Source organism: Lissotriton helveticus, chromosome 9 (assembly GCF_964261635.1).
Source record: "Lissotriton helveticus chromosome 9, aLisHel1.1, whole genome shotgun sequence".
Lineage (NCBI taxonomy): Eukaryota > Metazoa > Chordata > Amphibia > Caudata > Salamandridae > Lissotriton > Lissotriton helveticus.
Genome location: NC_136070.1, coordinates 224981740 through 225006178, shown reverse-complemented (window position 1 = coordinate 225006178; position 24439 = coordinate 224981740). Strand labels below are relative to the sequence as shown.

Sequence of the window (24439 nt, the reverse complement as noted above, 5' to 3'; positions counted from 1 at the left end):
TCCCAAAAGTGTGTGCAGTAGAGGGTGTGTTTCCATGGTCCGGCGATGTATTTACCTGATCCTGCCTATATGCAAAAGTGTGCAGTAAGGGGTGCATTAACTGTATGTCCCTGGTGTTAGTCGAATAACCAATTTCCACGGGAGTGAAAAAGAATCCCCACACCTCCAGGACACAGAAGCAAGAATGTGAAATGTACACACTCCTGTCTACTGTCCCCTAAAAGTATGAGGGAATTACCCAAGGAGTGTCCACCACTCTCCTCATACGAGGGGGTTGGCAGGGTCCGGCAGGAAGCTCAGGAGGATGTCCAGGCTAGGAAACAAAATGGTTATACACGTAATAATCCCCTAGTTACACTGACCTAAATACAGGATACATTGACATGCGTGATATTCCAGACAAGCTTACCCCAACTGCAGGTCGGGCGGGCCTTATCGAAGAGTTCAGGTAAAGGGAAGCAGGATCCTCAGTAACGTGGCAGGAGGGGTAGAACTCTCAAAGGACATACACACCAGACACAACCAAAACAATAATGGGAGTGAGGAGCACCGACCGGCTGTCTAGGGCTGAAACAGCGGAGCAGCACACACACACGAGGAGAGACACCCGGCCCTAAAAGAAGGCAAGGGCGGAGCGCTCACTCGCAAAGGAGTCTCCAAACAACAAAGAAATGAGGGTATGTACAAGCCTCAAAGAAGAAGCAACGAAAATGAATCGAGCAGAAAACGCCCGCAAAATGCGTGAGAAAAGGCAGAGTAGTCGCGAGAGATTACTCGCGCAAAAACAGAGAAATGCCGAAGACCGGCAGAAACATTCTCACAGTGTACCAGACTTGCGGGAAGCTGTAGGACAGGGGAACAGCTGAATGCAGGCAGAGAAATATCCAGGAACACACGGAGGGATCCGTAGGACGCCACGGAGGACGCGAGCAATCAACCAGGAAGTGAAGAGTAAGCCAAGCAACGGCTACGTTCTGCCGCGCCTCTTTACTCAGTTTAGGGAGCGTCCACAAAGGCTTTAGTGATTAGTTAGTTTTAGGGGTAGGGGCTAAAAGGTCACATTGCCTGCAATCTCGCATGTCAAGATGTCTAAATCCTAACACCTGGTCTGGCAAGTGTCCATGGCAGGAGGCAAGTGGTGAAGTTTATTGATTGTATTATTTGCTATCATGTTTCCTGTTGTATTTTTGTTCTTTTTCTAAGGGGAGGAGACGTGTTATAGCCTGATGTTAGCTGTAATGCATTCTCTCCATAGAGTCTCTGTTACCTGCTGCTCAGCCACTATGTGATATCATTGAATTTTGATGTGTGCCTTTAAGAGTGCCAGCTAGACAGAGTAGGTCTGAGTAGTTAAAATGCTGCTCGTGGTGGGGTATATTTACTTTGTAACCTGTAACCTAGGCTATACCTTCTTGAATAAACCTACACTTGTTAATCTAGCTATAACTTCTTGAATAAACCTAGAACTTGTTAATCTACATGAAATGGCTACCTTACTAGCCTATCAAGAGGATATATTTTAATTTCAACAAATTCCTATGCAGGATCATAACCTTATTCCACGCAGTGATTATCTCAAGATGAAATATGGGTATTTAGTTGGGAAATTGGACCAAAATGAAACTGTTGGGCCATTTGCAAATGACTAGAGTTTGTGTTCATTTGTGTTCCACCTACTGAGATGTAGCTATTACCTAGTGGGGCATTGTTATTTCAAATAACTAACTTATTTGCAGCAGCCAAGCTAACCTAACCTCTAGACAGGTTCACAAGGGCCCACCTCTTAAAAAGCGTACTGAAATGCATGCGAACTGTGCGAGATGCAATCTCAGCCTCGGTGGGCACCTGTTCAAAATATTCAAGGTCGCCAGTTTTCCGTCCACTCGACTATCAGATTCCCCGCGTGTTAATAAAACGTGCCACGCGAATCTCATGCTTGCTTAAACTACAACCCCATGCCGGTGTTCAATTTGTAAGTTAGAGGGGAAATCGGAAAAACCAATCGGAATCGAGAATGCACTGATTGGCTATACATCTCGGCCAATTAGAGGCGACTCTGCGGGACTAGTGTGACCAGTCTCCAGCCGTTTTACAAGGACGCAGACGCAATATGGCTGCTTACTAGTGGAAAGTGCTGTGCCGCCGGGTCTTTAATGAAACTCAGGTTGAGGATACTGCTTCTTGTTCTCGTGAAATGGCACTGCCCTGTGCTCGCACAAGAGGCGGTAGAGGTGCAGCTTCGGCAATGGAGTCAGACGCCGAGGATATGATGCCACGGTTGCTTCCTGTGGAGTACTGTGACATCGCTGAGGACTTCGACCCATCCGTCCCACCTAGGACACCACAAGAGTATCTGAAGCGTGTCCAGTGAGTGATAAGGTTAAAAGCCCCAAATGTTGTGGGGTTATCCATAAACAGTTGTTCTTTCCACTTGGGTGTTTGTTGATAGACACCTGGTCTGGTTTTCCAGTAATAGTCTATGCTGTTTGATAGTTTTATCGTCATGTTGTTATTATTATATATGTGCCATTATATACAGTACAGTTCAAGTGACATTGGCTTGTAGACTCTAGTATTTTCACCATTATACTAACTTTTCTTTAGAATATATTTTAAAGATGGTAACTTTTTCTAATATAGGGAATGTGTGTGACAGAGCAAGGTTTCGTTTCAAACGAAATCTTGTTCTGAATCGTTTCGTAGATACCTGACAGCAGGGCTTTTTAGTGGGATGAAAAAACTGGCGGGTGACTTAAGGGGGCGTGGCTAATGTAATTAAGGCATGGCTTGGCAGTTCGGGCTGAGTCTGGACTGTTCCCATGAGTCACAGGGTCAGACAGACTGATTTGCATATGGCCATGTCTGAACTGGGCTGGCAGAGTGGGTTAAAGAACGGTGATGGATTAAACCCAGATCTGTTGACTGGGTGTGAGTGTTGATTGGTTCAGATGCTCCGTTCATTGCCACCCCTTTTTGTACCGTAATGTAATTAAGGGCATGGCTTAAAAACACGCAATCTAAAAATCTGTGCTTAGCATAATGTGCCGCCCGACTGGTATTTTGCTGTTTCTGTTATTGCATCCAGATATATGATCCAACAAGTAACATCATACCTACAACAAGTCAGGACTATTGGCTTTGTCAATGGTTGTTAGTTGCATAAGATAAATATGCAGCAACTATGGCTTGTATACAATATTGAAAAAGCTTCCACATAAAGCCCGTGACACCACGACAATGTTGCTGCTGCTCCTGAGTTCCGAGAAGAGAAATCCAGAGAGAAAACAACTCTCTTTAAATAGACCCCCCCAGGATATTGCGGCATAGATTTTGCAAATTTAGCGGCACAAAAATGGAAATTTAGCGGCATTATTGCGGCACTTTATTTTTCTCGTAATTATTACTTTTCAGCATTAAATCAATGTAAACTGATTTTGCAAGTATTCCACTGTGTAACAGGCAAGTGTCTGCGGTTCTACAGAAGCACAGCTCCAATCTGCACCTCGTTAGAAGGGGCCTTATTTCACCCTGGGGTTTTCTCGCACCCATGTATGCACCCCGCAGGGGCACCACTGCCTCCAGACTTGTCCATTTTAAAAAACAGTGTTTCTATCAATTTTTTTTAACATTGAAAATATATTGATAATACAAATATGACCCAAGTCCTGCTTTGCTCCTCGACCGCTTTAGCAGAAAGTAATGCAACAATTTAAGTGTGGGAATTTAAGATGCAGTTTGTGAGTGGAAAAAGGCAAGAAAAATCATTCAAAAAACGATTGTCTTTTCTGAAACCCAATGTTATAAAAGGGGCCTTAAAATATCCCCAGCATTTCTGAAGTTCGGCTGCTGGGTAAATAGCTGCCAAGGTTTCAGATTGCTTATGTGTGACATTTTCATAAATTCAGTGTAAATATGAGTGACACTCAACGACTTTGAGTGACACTTTCTCCTGAACAAAATAAAGAAATGAAGTCTAGGCAAATAGCTGAATATCATAAATTACCCCATTAGAGCAATTAGAAACTTTAAGAATATTTCGAAACTGCAGCAAAGTACCGGAAATGGGAGGACACTATTTTAGTGCCTTTGTAACCTGATTTACGTCCTTTGCAGCAGGAATAATCCTCTGCCCTTTTTTATCATGACAAAGTGCTGATCTTGCAACAGAAGGAGCATTATTCAGCAGTTAACTTGACATTTTTTATTGTTGCTCGAAAACTCCTTGACACTAAAGGAATTCAGCACCGTGCTGCGTAAGTTCCACAAGCAAACAAAAGGATCTCTGTGAGAGAAACAACACCTCACAGTTATCCTCATAAAATATGGGTTTGCGAATATGCGCGCTACGTGTGATCACAATTACCACAGACAATGATAGTGAACCTACTATTTTAAATCCCCCCCCCCCCTTAGGCTTCGCAATCTATCCTCACCCTGTCCCCTTACTTCACTACCTTCCGGTCCTTAGTTTTACACCCCAAAGATTTGCACTCGTCTCTGAGTAACTATCCTTGTGAGGAAACAGCTCCAAAAAAAACTCGAGTCTCAGCTACCCAGTCAATGGTTAATTTACAATTGGATCAATTAGCGTTTCTCTGTATGGTTCTAACACCTCTCCTCCCACGGCGGCACGTAGTGAAGTGTGCACGCACAGCCATTAAAAAGACATTATTTTACTAACGCTTTTCTGTAAATATCGCGGCAATAATTGTAAATATTGCGGGCATCGCGCTAGTCAGATGATTTCGTGATTTTTTTCGTGAATCGCGAAATGCTGGAGGGTCTGTTTAAAGGATTTCCCTTTCCCTATAACACTCGGAAAAAACTGGACCGCCTGTGCCAGGGCACAAAACAGAGCCCAATAGAGACCCGTTTCGAGGCCTCCTTAAAAACACTGCCGGTGCTCAGACCCGGTACGACCAGGCCCACTTAAAGCCCTGCCTGACAGTGAGTCTACGGAGCTCTTCCCCATTATTGCGGTGTGTAACATAATTAGAGCATCTGATCTCTGCACCTATAATGACTTCTCCATGGGTCAGGGTTTGGATTACACCGTTCTGATTGAATCAGGGTTCTCTTTATGTAAAATCTTTAAATATTCACAATCTTATCGCATACTGAGGCTTTGTTTTTTTATGCCTGTAATAAAATATTATATAGATACTCAGGGGGCCCAAACGTAAAGGGTTACTGGGCTGTCCTTCAGGTATTTCTTTCTTTTCATCTCCTTCTCCATTCTGCTCAGGAGGAGCCAGTCAGTCACGCAGCTTTATTCAATCTTTTGTTAATAGACCATAAAAGCACAACGGCTCATATAAAATAATTTCAAGTTATTAAATACATATTTACATTGGTTAAAATAAGTATTAAACAAGTTTGCTGGGATTAGAAATAGGACCTTTAAAATCATTTGTATGGAAGGAGAGAACGGTTCATGATTAAAAATTACACACTACTATCTAAAAGTGGTCCCACCTTTTTCCTCTTCCTAAAACAGTCCCTTAGGAATGAAGCAACACAGAAACGTACAAATGGGTCTGGCAAAGCCTTTAGAAAATATATGGCGACCCAGCCTAAATTTATGGTGCCTAAGGATTGGAAGTATAAATATTTTCCTTTCCTCAAAGTAGTTTTTACAAAATAGTATAATATGCAGGTCCGATTGGACGGCATGGTTGTTACATGGTTGTTACAGGGGCCTGATCTGCTAATCTATATTTATTTTGTGGGTAGCACAAGAGTATCTGGATCATATTCAGTCTGAAACATAATATGAATCTGTGCTGCGAATTGTTTATGCGAGATAAATAATGAAAACCCTCTCCTGGTAATGGTGGAACCAGGTCATAATGAAAACCCTCTCCTGGTAATGGTGGAACCAGGTCATATGCAATAGAAGATTGATAGATCCGTTTTGTTCTGCTCTTTGGGAATATAGATCCATTAACCATTTCTTCTTGACTTCTTTGCAAGTGTTGGGGTCCTGAAAAAGTTTTGCCATCCCTAGGGCTTTCAGTACTGTTTCTACATACTTTAGTCACCCGATCCTTTTTGTAATGATCTAGATTACAGCATTCTCTTATAATGGTTTGTGTCAGGTCGACCATAGTTCTCTGCCATATTGACAACCACAGGAGGACTGGGGCCATCCTTATGGAGTCACTCAAATAAGGAAGCCCCAGTTCAAGATGTAAAATGTGGCTTGGGGCTGATTGTGGTAAAGACATACAATTTAAAAAAAAGAAGTCTTCCACTTACTGTAACGGACCATCGTTAACCATCCCCAAACACCTGCTCCATATGTAACAGCTGATTTTACTTTAGCTGAATATGTTTTTAAGTACATTCACTGGGCTTCCGCCTAAGTTTTTTGCGAATCTCTTAACAGCGTTAAGGCGTCTTTGCATGTCCTGGCCTCTTGTTTTTACTAATTTAGACCAGGAGTGATCCTTGTCAAGGAGCACTCCTAGATATGAAAAGGAGTCCACCACCTTAATTTCTTTGCCCTCCATCTGGAAGTGGGGATGTTTCTCACCTCTAGCCTCTCTGGCCACAATTATAAATGATTTTGTTTCATTGACTTTCAGGTCAAGGGAAGCCATACAGATGGAGTAAGCTTTGATTAGTTTTTGTAAGGCCAACCCAGTTCTTGCCATCAGTACCGCGCCATCGGTGTATGCCAGAATTGGGAGGGGGGTTTGGTTTGGTTTGAAAGAGCAGACAGGGAGGACTCGACTCTGTTCGTATAGATTGAAAATAGAAACGGGGCGAGGACACACCCCAGTCTAACTCCCTTTTTGATTTTGAAATGACGAGTGCACTCCCCCTTTCTACCATACCTTACACAGGCAGTGGCATTGGCATGTAGCTGGCGGATAACTCGATGATCGGCGGGTCTATGCCCATACCCTCCATCGTGGACCATAGCCTAGAATGTAACACACAGCCGAAGGCTGATGTTAAGTCCACGAAAGCCATATATAGCTTCCCGTTTCTAGCCTTCGAGTATTTCCCTATTAGGGAGAGGTTTAGGCACTGATCAATTGTCCCCATACCTCTACGGAACCCATACTGTGCCTTCATGATTGTTATGCGAGTCTGCCCTATCCTCCAATTTAGCCAGTAGGACCCGCCCCATTAGTTTAGCGGTGGTATCAAGCAAGGATATTGGGCGGTAATTCTTCGAGGAGCCCCTATCCCCTTTTTTGTAAATTGGAACAATTACAGTCTGGATCCGTGATGGTGGTGGGCCTATTGTTGAAGATGTTTGTCCTTATTGATGCGCTGAGTGCCGGTATATATTTCAAAATATGTTTAATGTTCCTTTCAAAAAGTTTATGCAGATAGCCAGCCAACACATTTCGTTCTAAAAACAGAACTTCCTCAGGGCAAAAGGTTTGTATCAAGCGCAGTCACATCAAAACGATTTCCTCATATATATCTCAAACCTCCATGTTAAGAGTAATACGCCACCGTCGTGGTATATCCGTCTTATGGAAATAGTATATTTCAAAATAAAAACCTCCTATCTTTAGGTTTATTTATTGCAGCGCAAGATATTTCACTCTTGGTTCCTCATCTTGTATTTTTGAAAAGAACCGAAAATCCGTATGTTTTCCTTATGTAATTCGTTGCACAAATAAGTGTTCTAGTCCAACGCAAAATAATATGTTTGATGTTTAGGGGTTTTTATATAGCGCACGCACACTCCAGGGAGCATCTTGGCGCTATTGACTTCATTACAGAATAGAATGTTGGGAGGTTTTAACTGAGCTTTAGATATCATTTAGACAAGGGTTTTGCATTTTGATTCAGACAGTCCATAGATCCAAGTTTTTAGTAGTTTTTTAAAGGTTTTTTCTGATGGACATGCTCTCAGGTGAGCCGGAAGAATATTCCAGGCCTTAGCGCCTAGGACTGCCAATGATTTTCCACCTTTGGTGGCCAGTCTGAACTTGGGGATGGACATTAAGTTAGCCGTAGCTGACCTGAGTTCTCTATTCGGATGGTATCTGTGAAATTTGTTGGACAGATATTTTGGGCCGCGCTTATGAAAGCCTCTGAAAGTAATCAGGAGGATCTTGAATAGTATACGTTTCTGGATGGGGAGCCAGTGCAACATATTCAAGGCGGCTGATGCAGATGACTTTCTAGGCCATCTCAAAACCAGCCGAGCCGCCGCATTTTGGACCATCTGTAATTTATGCAGGGTAGATTTTGCCACCCCTGCATACAGACTGTTACATTAGTCAATTCTCGATGTTATTAGCGCAATTGCTACTGTGCGACGGGCAAACCAAGGCAGGTAGTCAAAAAATTTGCGGAGGCCTTTGATTATGTTAAAACAGACGGCAGCCACTTCTTTAGATTGCTGTTTGAAGGATAGCATATCGTCAAATTTTATTCCTAGATTTCGTGTTGCACTGATGGTATTAGGGGGGGCTTCCGCGTCTAAAGGCCAACAGGTGTGTGGGGAAAAGATGTTGTTTTTCCCGAACGGCAGAATCTCTGTCTTTGCGAAGTTACATTTCAGATGGTTGTTATGCATCCATTTAAAAGTCGCGGTCAGGCAGTCTTTCAATACCTGTTTGGCCCTTTCTGTGTCTTCATCTAGAACCAGGACCAGTTTGGTATCGTCTGCGTATGCAACTGTGCTTACATTATGGGAGGCAATTAGATTGATCAGGGGTGCCATATACAGATTGAACAAGGTAGGGCTCAAGCTGGAACCCTGAGGCACCCCCGAACTGATCTCCTTCCCCTCTGAGTGAAACTGGCCCAATCTGATTATCTGTTTTCTGTATAGTAGAACATTTTTAAACCATTTCAACACGGTGCGCCTCAGCCAGGCGATGTAATAAAATGGCATGGGACACAGTGTCGAATGCTGCAGATAGATCAAGGAGAATTAGGACTGCCTTCTTCCCCTGATCTAGTGCCGCTCTTATGGTTTCTGTTGTTGACAGAAGTGCTGATTCAGTAGAGTGGTTGGCTCTAAAACCTGCCTGATTTGGATGTAATATATTATTTTCCTCTAAGAATGTTGAGAGTTGCTTATTGACCAAGGTTTCAGCACATTTACATAAGGCGGGAAATTGTGAAATGGGTCTCAGGTTGGTTAAAACAGATGGATCATGAAGGGGCTTTTTTTGTAGGGGTTTTACAATCGCCGTCTTCCATGTACTGGGAATTTCACCCGATTGGAGTGATGCGTTAACAATGGCGTTGATCATGGGGTTAACCTTATCTTTGATTGCATGAACCAGTGCGGGAGGGCAGGGATCAAGTGGTGAGCCGGATTTGATTTTTGACATTGTATGTAAGGTGTCGACCAGATCAATTATAGTGAAAGTATTCCATCTAGTATTCTCAGGATTGTTTTCTAGGGCTATGTTATCGTTATTTAAAATGATATCAGGGAAGTATCTGGTAATGTTGACAATTTTTTGTTCGAAATAATTTGCAATCTCATTGCAGAGGCTCTGTGATGGGGGTATTTCCTGAGACAAAAACCTTGGATCTCGAAAGCTGTTCACCACACAAAATATCTCTTTTTGATTATTCTGAGACGTTTCTATCTTATTTGTGAAGTAATTTATTTTAGTACGTTTACTTTTTGCATGATAGTCTCGTCTGGCTGTTTTGAAACTGTCCTGGTCATCCTTATTATAATGCTTACGCCATTTGCGTTCAAGTTTGCGTACTATACGCAATGCATCTTTTAGATCATTTGTGTACCAGGGAGCTGAGAATTTCCCTTGTTTGGGTTTAGATTTGTTGGCTCCTCCAGAGGTTATTTTTTCCCCCTATAGTTCTCATCCATTTTTCGTAACTAAGGTTGTCACTGGTCACATTCCTAGTTATCAGTGGTTTATTCTCTTTGGCCCATATGGGTAAATCCGGGTGCTCAATTATTTTTGTCCAACAAGGAGTTGGTTTCTGATGTCTGGGTACATTAGGTTTTGTATTGTTAGTTTCCTTCGTTGTGAGGTGAAATGCTATAAAGTTATGATCGGTCCAGGTCTGGGGCAAAGGAGTGGATACTTTGATGGTATTGAGATTAGAACAAACACAGTCTAATATGTGGCCTGCTATGTGTGTGGGGTCATTTGTTAGAATTTTTAGTCCTAATACCTGTATGATGTCTTTAAAGCATTGTACATTTGGATCCATCATGTTATCGAGGTGAAGATTTACATCTCCCAGTAGTGTAAAATTTGCTGCTTTGAGCGTCATTGTAGTGATTACTTCCCCCATACTATCCCAAAAATGTTTCATTTGTCCTGGAGGACGATAAATTAATGCTCCATAGAACATAAAGGAGTCATGGGCCTGTAAGTTAAAGGCTAACCTTTCAGCTCCTTTAATATCAGGTAATTCAGAGATGTTACATATGAGGGTCTCACGGTGTATGATAGCAATCCCCCCTCCTCTTTGTATGGATCTGTCAAGTCTTTGTATCCTATAGCCAGGTGGTAATGCACAGGTGATGTCTGGGTTGGACCATTCTCTCAGCCACGTTTCCGTGATCATAAGACAGTCCAGGTTGTTCTCAGAGATCAGGTCATATATGTGTAGTGCGTTCTTGCACATAGAACGTGCATTTATTAATCCACCTTTGATGGTTTTATATATGATTTTGGGGGTGTTCTTGACATGGGGTGTAATGTGTTTTTACATATCGTGCATGTAATAGGTCCTAACCATTTATCAACTTCTACAAAATGATTGCAGTTCTTAGAATTAGTATTGAGAGACAGAAGTATTTCTCTATTTACCTGACCTGGTAGCATTATTGGCAGGTGGTGTGGCCCCCCGGCACGTCCTTAGCGCGGAAGGGCGCAGACGGGCTAGACTTTGGCTCGACTTAGGCGCGCTTCAGGCGCGCCCGCTGATCGCATCCGCTGCGCGGAGGGATCACGTATGGTTTTATGCACGAGCCTCGAAGTCTAGCACGCTGGGGCAGTGAGTACGCCCAATATGTCCGCCAAAAAGCTGCCTCTCACTCAGCACCTTAGTCGGCTGGGTGTGGGGCGATTCTACAGTATTTGGCCGTCTAATCACAGCGGTTATCTGAGGACAGTGCTCCTTTTTAAAATACAAACACTTTGCGGCGCAAATTAATATTTTAAAATAAATCAAACAGTTATTAGCAAAACGCTTTACAGCTCTGTTCTAACCCCCGGCTTCCGCCTCAGGGGAGTAATAGGCAATGAGGTCTCGCGAGCAGAATCAGATCTCTGCTTTTATGCAATATCCAAGGTATTAACCCTATCCGTAGGCGACGTACGTCGACACCGCCAGGTTCCACCAAATTCAAGGGAGCCTGCCACAGCTGGTCCCACATATCATAATCGTATTGAAAGAGGTCAATTGCTACGCCGTCCGACCCCAAAGCCTTACCGGGGGTACAGGATTCTAATGCCTTTCGAACCTCAGATACAGTAAAGGTTAATCCTTCCTGAGGTGGATTTTTCTGGGGGGGAGGGGGAGGGCCACTAATATAGGTGGAGGAGTTGGTAGCTAAAAGATTCATTCGAAATGTCTCACCCATGCCTCTTCGTCTATGTGTACATCTAGTGCGGGGTCACTAATTTCTTTAAAATAAGTAGCGTTTACAACTTTCCAGAAGTCTTTGCTGCTGCCAGAACTGGCTGCTTGCTCAAGGTCTTCCCACGCCTGTGCTCTCAGGTCTTTCTCTCTCCCCCCCCTTCTGGATGATTTATACTCATTATGTAGTGAACGAATGTAGAGATAATCTCTAGGGAGAGTTTTTAAGGCATTTCCGAGAGCTGTTTTCACTTTGGTGCATCGAACCAGCCTTTTTTTGCTGTGGAGTTTGATGACTTCACCCACGTAATTGCCATTTTTAGGTCTCGCCTGTCGATGCGCATGCGCATCGAGCTTGCGAGACTATAGGGGCTTAAACAGTCTTTAACCAACTTGCAAGGAATCGTGGCGATTCCTTGCAGTGCCCGTGAAATTCAAGCTTAATGCGCATGTGCATTGAGCTTAAAAGCGCGTGCACATGCCCCCAGCCGCCTGCTTGCATGTATTTTCCCTCAGCCGCACTCCTCCCACACCCCCGCTCCGCCCCCTCCCCTGCCTGCCGTGTCGCATTTCTTCAGTTCCCTTAGCCGCACTCCAGGCCCCTGCTGCTTTCACACCCTCATGCCGCTCTCCCCGCTCCGCCCCCTCCCCTGCCCGCGTGTCGCATTCATCCCCCCTCCCCTTCTCTGCCTTCCCTCCGTCTTCCCTCCCACAGGCAACAAGAGGCTAGTTCACGACGCGCGTCCACATCACAGCCATCAGCCTCCCTCCCGCGGGCAGCTTGGCCTCAGGTATTCACCCCAGCGCGACTTCTCCTCCCCCCTAATTACATGCCTGCTGTTTACTTCTTTCACGGCAGCTCTCTCGCACATCAAAGGCTGCCCCCCACGCCTCGCAACAGACTTCATTGGAATGCGCTCCATGCATTCTCCCCTCCCTTTCAGCCTCTTTCCCAGCTCCAAGCCGGACCCTCCTTTCTCACCTCCTCTTTCTTTATTTACAGGGAGAACTTGTATTTTTCCCCGAGGCAACCAGTTCTGACACACACCAACTTAGAGCTTGACTTGTACTGACGCTGTCACCCCAGCAGACATGCAAGCATCAGACATCCACAAGCATCAGACATATATATTCACCCACTCTGCTTCAGTCACCCACTCTGCTTCAGTCACCCACTCTGCTTCAGTCACCCACTCTGCTTCAGTCACCCACTCTGCTTCAGTCACCCACTCTGCTTCAGTCACCCACTCTGCTTCAGTCACCCACTCTAAATCTTTCACCCACTCTAAATCTTTCGCCCACTCTAAATCTTTCGCCCACTCTAAATCTTTCGCCCACTCTGTACCTTTCGCCCACTCTGTACCTTTCGGCCACTCTGTACCTTTCGGCCACTCTGTACCTTTCGGCCACTCTGTACCTTTCGGCCACTCTGTACCTTTCGCCCACTCTGTACCTTTCGGCCACTCTGTACCTTTCGGCCACTCTGTACCTTTCGCCCACTCTGTACCTTTCGCCCACTCTGTACCTTTCGGCCACTCTGTACCTTTCGCCCACTCTGTACCTTTCGCCCACTCTGTACCTTTCGCCCAACCTTTCGCCCACTCTGTACCTTTCGCCCACTCACCCATCCACAAGCGTCAGACATCCACAAGCATCACAAGCAACAGACATCCACAAGCAACAGACATCCACAAGCAACAGACGTCCACAAGCAACAGACGTCCACAAGCAACAGACGTCCACAAGCAACAGACGTCCACAAGCAACAGACGTCCACAAGCAACAGACGTCCACAAGCAACAGACGTCCACAAGCAACAGACGTCCACAAGCAACAGACGTCCACAAGCAACAGACGTCCACAAGCAACAGACGTCCACAAGCAACAGACGTCCACAAGCAACAGACGTCCACAAGCAACAGACGTCCACAAGCAACAGACGTCCACAAGCAACAGACGTCCACAAGCAACAGACGTCCACAAGCAACAGACGTCCACAAGCAACAGACGTCCACAAGCAACAGACGTCCACAAGCAACAGACGTCCACAAGCAACAGACGTCCACAAGCAACAGACGTCCACAAGCAACAGACGTCCACAAGCAACAGACGTCCACAAGCATCACAAGCTGCAGACATCCACAAGCGTCACAAGCTGCAGACATCCACAAGCATCACAAGCTGCAGACATCCACAAGCAACAGACATCCACAGGCAACAGACATCCACAGGCAACAGACATCCACAGGCAACAGACATCCACAGGCAACAGACATCCACAGGCAACAGACATCCACAGGCAACAGACATCCACAGGCAACAGACATCCACAGGCAACAGACATCCACAGGCAACAGACATCCACAGGCAACAGACATCCACAGGCAACAGACATCCACAGGCAACAGACATCCACAGGCAACAGACATCCACAGGCAACAGACATCCACAGGCAACAGACATCCACAGGCAACAGACATCCACAGGCAACACAAGCGGCAGACACCCACAAGCGGCAGACACCCACAAGCGGCAGACACCCACAAGCGGCAGACATCCACAAGCGGCAGACATCCACAAGCGGCAGACATCCACAAGCGGCAGACATCCACAAGCGGCAGACATCCACAAGCGGCAGACATCCACAAGCGGCAGACATCCACAAGCGGCAGACATCCACAAGCGGCAGACATCCACAAGCGGCAGACATCCACAAGCGGCAGACATCCACAAGCGGCAGACATCCACAAGCAACAGACATCCACAAGCGGCAGACATCCACAAGCAACAGACATCCACAAGCAACAGACATCCACAAGCAACAGACATCCACAAGCAACAGACATCCACAAGCAACAGACATCCACAAGCAACAGACATCCACAAGCAACAGACATCCACAAGCAACAGACATCCACAAGCAACAGACATCCACAAGCAACAGACATCCACAAGCAACAGACATGCAGCAAACACACTCACTGACGCTCACACACCCTCACACACCGTCACACACCCTCAGCTTCACTCACCCTCACTCACCCTCACTCACACTCACTCACACTCACCCTCACTCGCCCTCCCTCGCCCTCCCTCGCCCTCACTCGCCCTCACTCGCCCTCACTCGCCCTCACTCGCCCTCACTCGCCCTCACTCGCCCTCACTCGCCCTCACTCGCCCTCACTCGCCCTCACTCGCCCTCACTCGCCCTCACTCGCCCTCACTCGCCCTCACTCGCCCTCACTCGCCCTCACTCGCCCTCACTCGCCCTCACTCGCCCTCACTCGCCCTCACTCGCCCTCACTCGCCCTCACTCGCCCTCACTCGCCCTCACTCGCCCTCACTCGCCCTCACTCGCCCTCACTCGCCCTCACTCGCCCTCACTCGCCCTCACTCGCCCTCACTCGCCCTCACTCGCCCTCACTCGCCCTCACTCGCCCTCACTCGCCCTCACTCGCCCTCACTCGCCCTCACTCGCCCTCACTCGCCCTCACTCGCCCTCACTCGCCCTCACTCGCCCTCACTCGCCCTCACTCGCCCTCACTCGCCCTCACTCGCCCTCACTCGCCCTCACTCGCCCTCACTCGCCCTCACTCGCCCTCACTCGCCCTCACTCGCCCTCACTCGCCCTCACTCGCCCTCACTCGCCCTCACTCGCCCTCACTCGCCCTCACTCGCCCTCACTCGCCCTCACTCGCCCTCACTCGCCCTCACTCGCCCTCACTCGCCCTCACTCGCCCTCACTCGCCCTCACTCGCCCTCACTCGCCCTCACTCGCCCTCACTCGCCCTCACTCGCCCTCACTCGCCCTCACTCGCCCTCACTCGCCCTCACTCGCCCTCACTCGCCCTCACTCGCCCTCACTCGCCCTCACTCGCCCTCACTCGCCCTCACTCGCCCTCACTCGCCCTCACTCGCCCTCACTCGCCCTCACTCGCCCTCACTCGCCCTCACTCGCCCTCACTCGCCCTCACTCGCCCTCACTCGCCCTCACTCGCCCTCACTCGCCCTCACTCGCCCTCACTCGCCCTCACTCGCCCTCACTCGCCCTCACTCGCCCTCACTCGCCCTCACTCGCCCTCACTCGCCCTCACTCGCCCTCACTCGCCCTCACTCGCCCTCACTCGCCCTCACTCGCCCTCACTCGCCCTCACTCGCCCTCACTCGCCCTCACTCGCCCTCACTCGCCCTCACTCGCCCTCACTCGCCCTCACTCGCCCTCACTCGCCCTCACTCGCCCTCACTCGCCCTCACTCGCCCTCACTCGCCCTCACTCGCCCTCACTCGCCCTCACTCGCCCTCACTCGCCCTCACTCGCCCTCACTCGCCCTCACTCGCCCTCACTCGCCCTCACTCGCCCTCACTCGCCCTCACTCGCCCTCACTCGCCCTCACTCGCCCTCACTCGCCCTCACTCGCCCTCACTCGCCCTCACTCGCCCTCACTCGCCCTCACTCGCCCTCACTCGCCCTCACTCGCCCTCACTCGCCCTCACTCGCCCTCACTCGCCCTCACTCGCCCTCACTCACCCTCACTCACCCTCACTCACCCTCACACTCAACCCCTCACCCTCACCCTCACTCACACCCTCACTCACACTCACACTCAACCCCTCACCCTCACTCACACTCACACTCAACCCCTCACCCTCACTCACACTCACACTCAACCCCTCACCCTCACTCACACTCACACTCAACCCCTCACCCTCACTCACACTCACACTCAACCCCTCACCCTCACTCACACTCACACTCAACCCCTCACCCTCACCCTCACTCACACTCACACTCAACCCCTCACCCTCACCCTCACTCACACTCACACTCAACCCCTCACCCTCACCCTCACTCACACTCACACTCACCCCTCACCCTCACCCTCACTCACACTCACACTCAACCCCTCACCCTCACCCTCACTCACACTCACACTCACACTCAACCTCACCCTCACTCACACTCACACTCAACCCCTCACCCTCACCCTCACTCACACTCAACCCCTCACCCTCACCCTCACTCACACTCACACTCAACCCCTCACCCTCACCCTCACTCACACTCACACTCACACTCAACCCCTCACCCTCACCCTCACTCACACTCACACTCACACTCAACCCCTCACCCTCACTCACACTCAACCCCTCACCCTCACCCTCACTCACACTCAACCCCTCACCCTCACCCTCACCCTCACTCAACCCCTCAACCCTTCACCCTCACACCCTCAACCCTTCACCCTCACACCCTCAACCCTTCACCCTCAACCCCTCACTCACCCTCTCTCACTCACCCTCAACACCTCACCCTCACCCTCACCCTCACCCTCACTCACCCTCACTCACCCTCACCCTCACTCACCCTCACTCACCCTCACCCTCACCCTCACTCACCCTCACTCACCCTCACTCACCCTCAACCCTTCACCCTCACCCTCACTCACCCTCACTCTCACTCACCCTCACTCTCACTCACCCTCAACCCCTCAACCACCCTCAACCCCACTCACCCTCAACCCCACTCACCCTCAACCCCTCAACCACCCTCAACCCCTCAACCACCCTCAACCCCACTCACCCTCAACCCCACTCACCCTCACTCTCACTCACCCTCACTCACCCTCAACCCCTCAGCCTCACCCTCACTCACCCTCAACCCCTCACCCTCACTCACCCTCAACCCCTCACCCTCACTCACCCTCAACCCCTCACCCTCAACACCTCACCCTCAACACCTCACCCTCACTCACCCTCAACCCCTCACCCTCAACCCCTCACCCTCAACCCCTCACCCTCAACCCCTCACCCTCAACCCCTCACCCTCAACACCTCACCCTCACTCACCCTCACTCACCCTCACTCACCCTCAACCCTTCACCCTCACCCTCACTCACCCTCACTCTCACTCACCCTCAACCCCTCAACCACCCTCACCCTCACTCACCCTCACCCACCCTCACCCTCACCCTCACTCACCCTCACTCACCCTCAACACCTCACCCTCACTCACCCTCACCCTCACTCACCCTCAACACCACCCTCACCCTCACCCTCACCCTCACCCTCACTCACCCTCAACCCCTCACCCCCTCACACCCTCACTCACCCTCAACCCCTCCCTCACCCTCACCCTCCCTCACCCACCCTCACTCACCCTCACTCACCCTCAACCCCTCACCCTCAACCCCTCACCCTCACAACACATATTGTGATACAATAGGTGTCACATTTGCGAAAGATAAAACTATTGGCATTGTAAATAACAAAGCTATTATTTCGCTATTTTAAAAACAAGCACATACATAAAAAATGTGTCCTTTACAATACCAATAGCTCAAACTTTCCTAATACGAGACATATTGCATTGCTGTGCTTCTCTCCCCTGCTGCACTCTCCTGCTCTCTAGAGATGTAGCATAACGACGAGAGCTGCCATATAAGTCACGTAAATACAAAACATGTTGCATTCCAAATGCTATCGGTGTCACATTCGCGAAAGTTATAACTATTGGGATTGTAAATGACAAAGCCATCAATTTAGCAATTTTAACAACGAAAAAATAAATAAAATATGTCATTTACAAGACCAATAACTACAACTTTTCTAATGCGAGACCTATTGCATTCCAACCCCACTCACACACGCAACGCCACTCACACACGCAACGCCACTCACACACGCAACGCCACTCACACACGCAACGCCACTCACACACGCAACGCCACTCACACACGCAACGCCAGTCATCCACGCAACGCCACTCATCCATTTCTAAAACGAAAAATGTCAAACTCTTCTATTGCGAGACCTATTGCATTTTCAATGCTTGTTATTTTTGCCAAGAGGCCGATGGAATTAGTAACCAACTCTACTGGCGGTTCCCCTTCTCTCAAGCATTCTACAATATCTTTTTTTATCTGCAGTAGAATTTCGGGGACCAATTCTGATTTTATTACCACTGACCATTTTAGTTGGTAACCATTTTTCCTGGAAAGAATGATCATATCCTCAACAATCTGGTTATGTTCTTTGGGTGTGGGTAAGATTTTTAAATAGGTCAAAAGCATGGCATGATCACTATGGGAAGTAAACCGGATATTAATGAGGGGCACTTTTGAAAGTAGCTGGTCAGACCCCCAAAACGAAATCGATAGTGGATTCCTGTGTGCCTCTCCTAAAGGTTGTCCCTTGCCCTCTCTCATTCGTCACACCTAGCATAGAGAGAGTCCACTGAAATAACAGACTATTTAGAGACTCTCCGTACCCATTATGTGAAAAGTGAGTGAAGGAATTACCAAGAACGTCTTCTATGCCACAAACCCTGGTCCCATTGATCTTACATGGGTGGGTATTAAAATCCCCCACCCATATAAGATTCATGTTGCCCCTTTGTAAAATTTTTCCATCTCCAACACTAAGGCATCCACCACAGCCTTCGAATTCCTCCCAAACTCATTATTATAAAAATTAATGAGAGTACAGATGGTCTGTTTCTTGACGGTCAGCTCTAGGATCTGGAAATGGGTGTGTGGGGGCCCAACTTGTCTGATTTGGAGTGGAGTAGTAATTGAAATCAGAGTAAGTAAACCCCCCTTTGCCCTTCCAGATACTGAGGGGACAGCTGGAGAGTGCGAAACCCCACGAAAAAGGGAGGGTCTATTGCCCAAGTTTCCTGGAAAAGTACTATCTCCATAGCTTGCCACTCATTTAGCCAGTCTGAAGCCGCAATTTTGGAGACTAAGCCTGCCACATTCCATGGTACCATATTTACTCTAATGCCCTCAGTTTTGTTCGCTGCATGTAGTAAGATCTGCCCATGGCCCTGAATACCTTGCATTAAAGTTACGGCTGCAAGGATCTCCTCTGAGGAAGTATGATGGGTGGAAGTGTCAGTGGGCTACATTCTACTGGAGTCACAGTGAGTAGGCTAATGGATAATTGGGGTGGTAACGGGGTTCATCAATCACAATCCTCTAGATTCGACAAAGTGGCATACCTATTTTGTAATGTAAACCCATGATTGGTAATGAGACCCCCATTCAGGGCGATAATTGGATTCCTATTTCTGTCCGTGTGCACCCTCCCCGTACAAACATCCTGGCCAGTGTAGAAAAATTCCAATGCTAAATGTATTAACTGGGTATTCCTTAGAGCGGGACTCTGAAAATTAGCCAGAAGGGAAGCACTTGCATATACGTTATTAAAATTATCTCACAATCGCCACCAAAAGCTTTCCTTTGTCCATTAAGCAACCCCCCACACAAGCAACTCTCCTGGCCATAATTAGTTCATGGGCCAACAGCCTCCTTCCCCGGTCGGTCACATTAATATTATTTACTAACCAATGCAAGCTCAGGAGGTGCATTGAATGTGGCAAAATCCAGCAATCTTGCCGGGGGGAATGGGGTTTTGCGGTGTGGTTGCAGTCTGCCAGAACTAATTGTTCCCCATCTCATTAAAAAAAAAACCATCTATTCCTGATGTCTAGTGGAGTTTCTAGCCCCCAAAGAGAGTGAAGAATGGTATAAAACCCACAGTTTCATCGATGGAGTTTAGAAAGTCTATTTTGGTACTGTGGATGGGGTATGCAGTGCAGTGTCAGCAAGGGCTGGCTCTCTCCATCTTCTTCCTGCCCTTTGGAATGCAGATGGAGGTAAACCTTCCCCCAGTCTACACCCAGCGTAGGGAGGGGGCAGAACATCTGTTGTGGCTCTCGGTGGTTAGTTGACACAATTGCTCTCTACACTCCTTTCAAATCCCTAGTGGTCTGGGAGGATAACTGCTTGGAGATTGCCTTCCTACTGCTGAATTCAACCTTTCCAATGATACCTCTCCCTTTATGATCAGTGTTTTGGGCGCTGAGCTCTGCCACGGAAAAACGAACAGAGTGACAGTAAAAGGGACAAAACCATTCTTCTTTCTTTCCTTTTTTAAAAACTTTATTTCTATAGTGATGACATCTGCACGCTGATTGTTATTCACACAAAAAAGCCACAAGCTGCTGGGGAGGCTCTCCTCCAGCAACCTGAGGTGGATGTTCCAAAAGTGGAACATCTTGTGCTTTCACAAGTGGAATCCCACTGGTGAAAGCACAAGAGGGATCCCTAGCCCATAGTATGAGGATGTGACTTTCATGTTCTCTGCATTGGAGCGATAGTGTGGAGGACATGAACGTTATGTCCTACCCCATTTGAAGAGTTAACATCTGTTGTAGAGTGGAAAGAAGTATGTTTGCACTATCACCCGTAGTTGCCAGCAAACAGGACTTCGTCAGTGAAGTGCAAGCCTCCCGGCAATAATGTCTGTAATTTCACCTAAGTATATTTTGCAGTAAAAGGTTTCAGAAACCGATCAATTGAAAATCATTTCAGTGATAACTCGCATTTCCTATGCTTTGCTTTACAATGGATATTTTAATTAAAGCTCATCGGTTGGCATTTTTTAATTGAAAACCAGTGTTGTCGACAATACCCCTATCGTTTGGATATTTTTCATATATAATATGTATACTTATGTTTAATAACACATCAACTCTTAGTCTGCCCTTTGTCCCCAGCCCCTATTCTAACCCAAGTCTTGGGTCACCCAAGCGTAGTCTTTAACCATAACCCTATACCTCATCTTACTACCCTAATTTCGCTGAAATGTATTTCTCGTTTGCACTTTTATTTTGTTTTTTTCAGTTAAAGGATTTCAGGTACATGTTTTCATTTGCATAGTTATCTCTGCAGTACATACTGTCAGCACACTATTCTCTGTGGTCGCTGGCCTTCTGTCACAATGTCTGTGCTTGAACACCAAGTAGAATAGATGCGTTTTAAGTTTTGGTTTGAAAGCGATTTATGTATCTGACTTTGTTCTGCAAATGAAAATACCTAGATTTCTTCCTATTCAGACTCTTGTTTTTTGGACCACTTAACGCAATCTCACCCACAGTAATGCTCTAAGTGAAATGGATTTAACCTACATCCTCCAGTGTCCATCAGGTCAGATACTTTGTACAGCTGGTGTAAGGGATTCTAAACACGTCATGCATGACTCATGCACTCACGCAGTCTGAGGGAGGAACACTTTTGCCTTACTTCACACAGGTAGCAAGTACTATGTCACATTGGGTCCAGTCTGCTTTGTTATTATTGATTTGAGTATAGAAGGGAACTCCACCACTCCCTTTATAATATTTTCACTTTGTGCACTTTATGCCCTTTATGATGATTTTATGATTAAACTGTAATGGGACATGATGGAAGGATCAGACACAATGTCATTTTTGCTATAAGGATCAGACACAATATCATTTTCACTATAACTAGATTCCTTGATGTGGCTTATGAAAGAGCATCAACTAGCCCTTAATTATAGTCCTTTGAACTACTGTCTGGCTGAGTAAGTTAATTAGTCTACTGCACCAGCTGGCAAGTATACCTTTCATTGTGCTCTGTTCACGGTAGTCAACTAATCCTTCCCGCCTGATTTGCCTGACCCTGATGCCAGGACCTAAAATGGCGGCTTCCATTACAGTCCGGTGCAGGGCCATAACCCTAATATAAAGCGGAAGCATGCAGTTGTGTGCAGAATCCACATTGTATGCCAGCAACATTTAAACTATCTCCTTTGGATGTGCACGAATCTGATCTGCCTGGACTGACCTATTCACTGATACCTGAGATGGTGCTCCACTGTGGAGATGCTCTCGGTAATGAGCCTGACATGTGGACCCTATCAAGTGTCTTGCCTTCCAAGAGTCCTAAGTAAATATTACTAGTTCACAATCCAACCGGGTCATGGCTGAGGAGCGCCTGACCTTAACTTGGCTGCCAGTTGTGCCCCCCCCCCCCCCCCTGCTGAAATCTTCTTTGCATAATCCTACCAGGACTGTGCCTGACCTCAAGATGGCGTCTGGAATTCATTTGGACCATGGTTTCTATTCTCTTCCCCCCCCCCCCCCCCCCCAAAAAAAATCTCATCCTGACAGCGGAGTCCATGCACTATGTCCGACACCCGGTGGATCTTCTCTGTTCAGCTATTGAGGAGATCGGCCTTGGTTCAGCCCCTGACCGTCACCTACCCATCCAGACTTTGGGCACAGTTTTTCTCCCTGTCTAGCCCCCCCCCCATCGTATTTCTGTAACTGCTCTTTCCTTGTCTCCTATCTATCTATCTGTTCCCATTTAGCACTCTTTCTTTCTTTGTCTTACTTCCTTTGTATCTATCCCCTCTCACCTAAATCTTTCCCCTTGCCCGCTACACCGCCTAGTCCCCTGTCCTTTTGTGCCCTTTGACTGAGCACTCCTTCTCCCCTTGTTGGGGAAAGATCCAATGTTTATACTCTGGAGTCTCAGCGAACCCCCCTGAGAGTCCACAGCGCCATGGGAGCCACTCAAAGCTGAGGTATGGTATGGCACCCCTTGTCAAAGCACTCCCTCTCCCCTTTTTGGGGAAGGATCCAGTATGTAGGCCTTGGAGTCTCAGAGACCCCTCTGAGAGAGTCCACTGCGTAAAGGGAGCCTCTCGCAACAGAGATGGGGAAGTGATACCACTTCCCCTGGGATCACAGCTTACTGGACTTTGCTTTGACTCGTCTACTGGTTTGTGTCCCCGTCGCCCTTCCCCTCCTCTTTCCATGCGGTGTCTCTTACCCTCCTCTCCTCTTTCCCACCTTCATTATCTGTCTACTTCCCCCTGCTCCTACCTCCCTCCCCTGAATCTCTCCCCTTGCCTGCTTTTCCTCTTACGTATTTGTGCTTATTGTTTATCTCGACCTCACAAGTAACTATGTTGCCATGCTCCAGTAACTGTGTAACCTTTGTAACGATGTAACCTGTAACTATGATCTGATACTCATATAAAGCGCTCTGATACCTCCGGGTCTAGCCAGCGCTATATAAAACCTTTAAAATAAATAAATAAATAAAGTAGACAATAGGCCCATTCCCGGAAGATTAAGAATCTCCTGCTGAAGGAAGGGGTGGGATTGTAATAAAATGAGGGAGTTGATAAATTAAAACAAACTAGGTTTATTTTATTACCAATAAAAAGACCCACTGGTGAGAAGTAAAAACACGTCCAGCCACCACCAACTCCAACTGCTTCCCTCACCATATTCTAAATAACATCACAGTTGACATCATACAGATTCCACTACTGAATATTCTAAACATGACATTGTAAAAACTTTATTAAGAGACCAGAAGCACCCATACCACATACCCCCCTTTTTTTAAACCTAAAAACAAAGGACAATATACAAAATACTATGATGCAAAAACCACAAAATAAAACTAGAAGTGGTAGATGGAAAGAAGAAAGGGGAGGAGCAAAGAAGAAAAAAAAGGATTCCAAAATATAATCTTCCAACTTCTTAGGCATTTTTACAACCCTTTTTTTGTAAAGAGGTATTCACTCCTCCTCAGTGGATTCCCTCATTGATCCACTACTTGTTCTACCCTCTCTGTGTTCATAGAATTTAGTGTGATCCAATTTTTCTTGGCTATCGCATAGCAGCATATCCTCACTATCCACCCTTTCTTGCTCAAACATATTTTCCTGCCTAGGTTTGAGTACCACAACTGCACTCTTGTTCCACCAACCTTTGTCTTTCAATAAGACAGCTGAACCCTTTACTCTTTCCACCAGAAACGGCAAGGAAAATTTGGACAATCCTTTGCTGTGTAACATTGGTTTGATACGTACCCAATCACCAACTTCATGTGGCAAGCATCATGATGTGACTTTCCTTTGACTCATGTTATACTTAAATTGTTTCTTGCTTTAGCAATACTACACTTGAGAGATTCTCCTTTCACACCTTTTCCAAAAATAGGTGTTGCGTTCGTCACACCATGCCTTCCCCTCATGAAGAAATAAGGAGGAACACCTGTACTTC

The 24439-nt window shown here is 47.2% G+C and overlaps 1 protein-coding gene across 1 annotated transcript in view; it reads left to right on the top strand.

Annotated features, from left to right (window-relative positions):
• The first annotated feature begins 2071 nt into the window (after positions 1 to 2071).
• GEMIN2 (gem nuclear organelle associated protein 2) overlaps positions 2072 to 24439 on the top strand; it is a 263441-nt gene continuing 241073 nt past the window's right edge. The window contains exon 1 of the mRNA XM_078659764.1: positions 2072 to 2367. Coding sequence (XP_078515890.1) covers positions 2195 to 2367 — 173 coding nt within the window. The 5' untranslated portion in view covers positions 2072 to 2194. The remainder of the gene's footprint in view (positions 2368 to 24439) is intronic.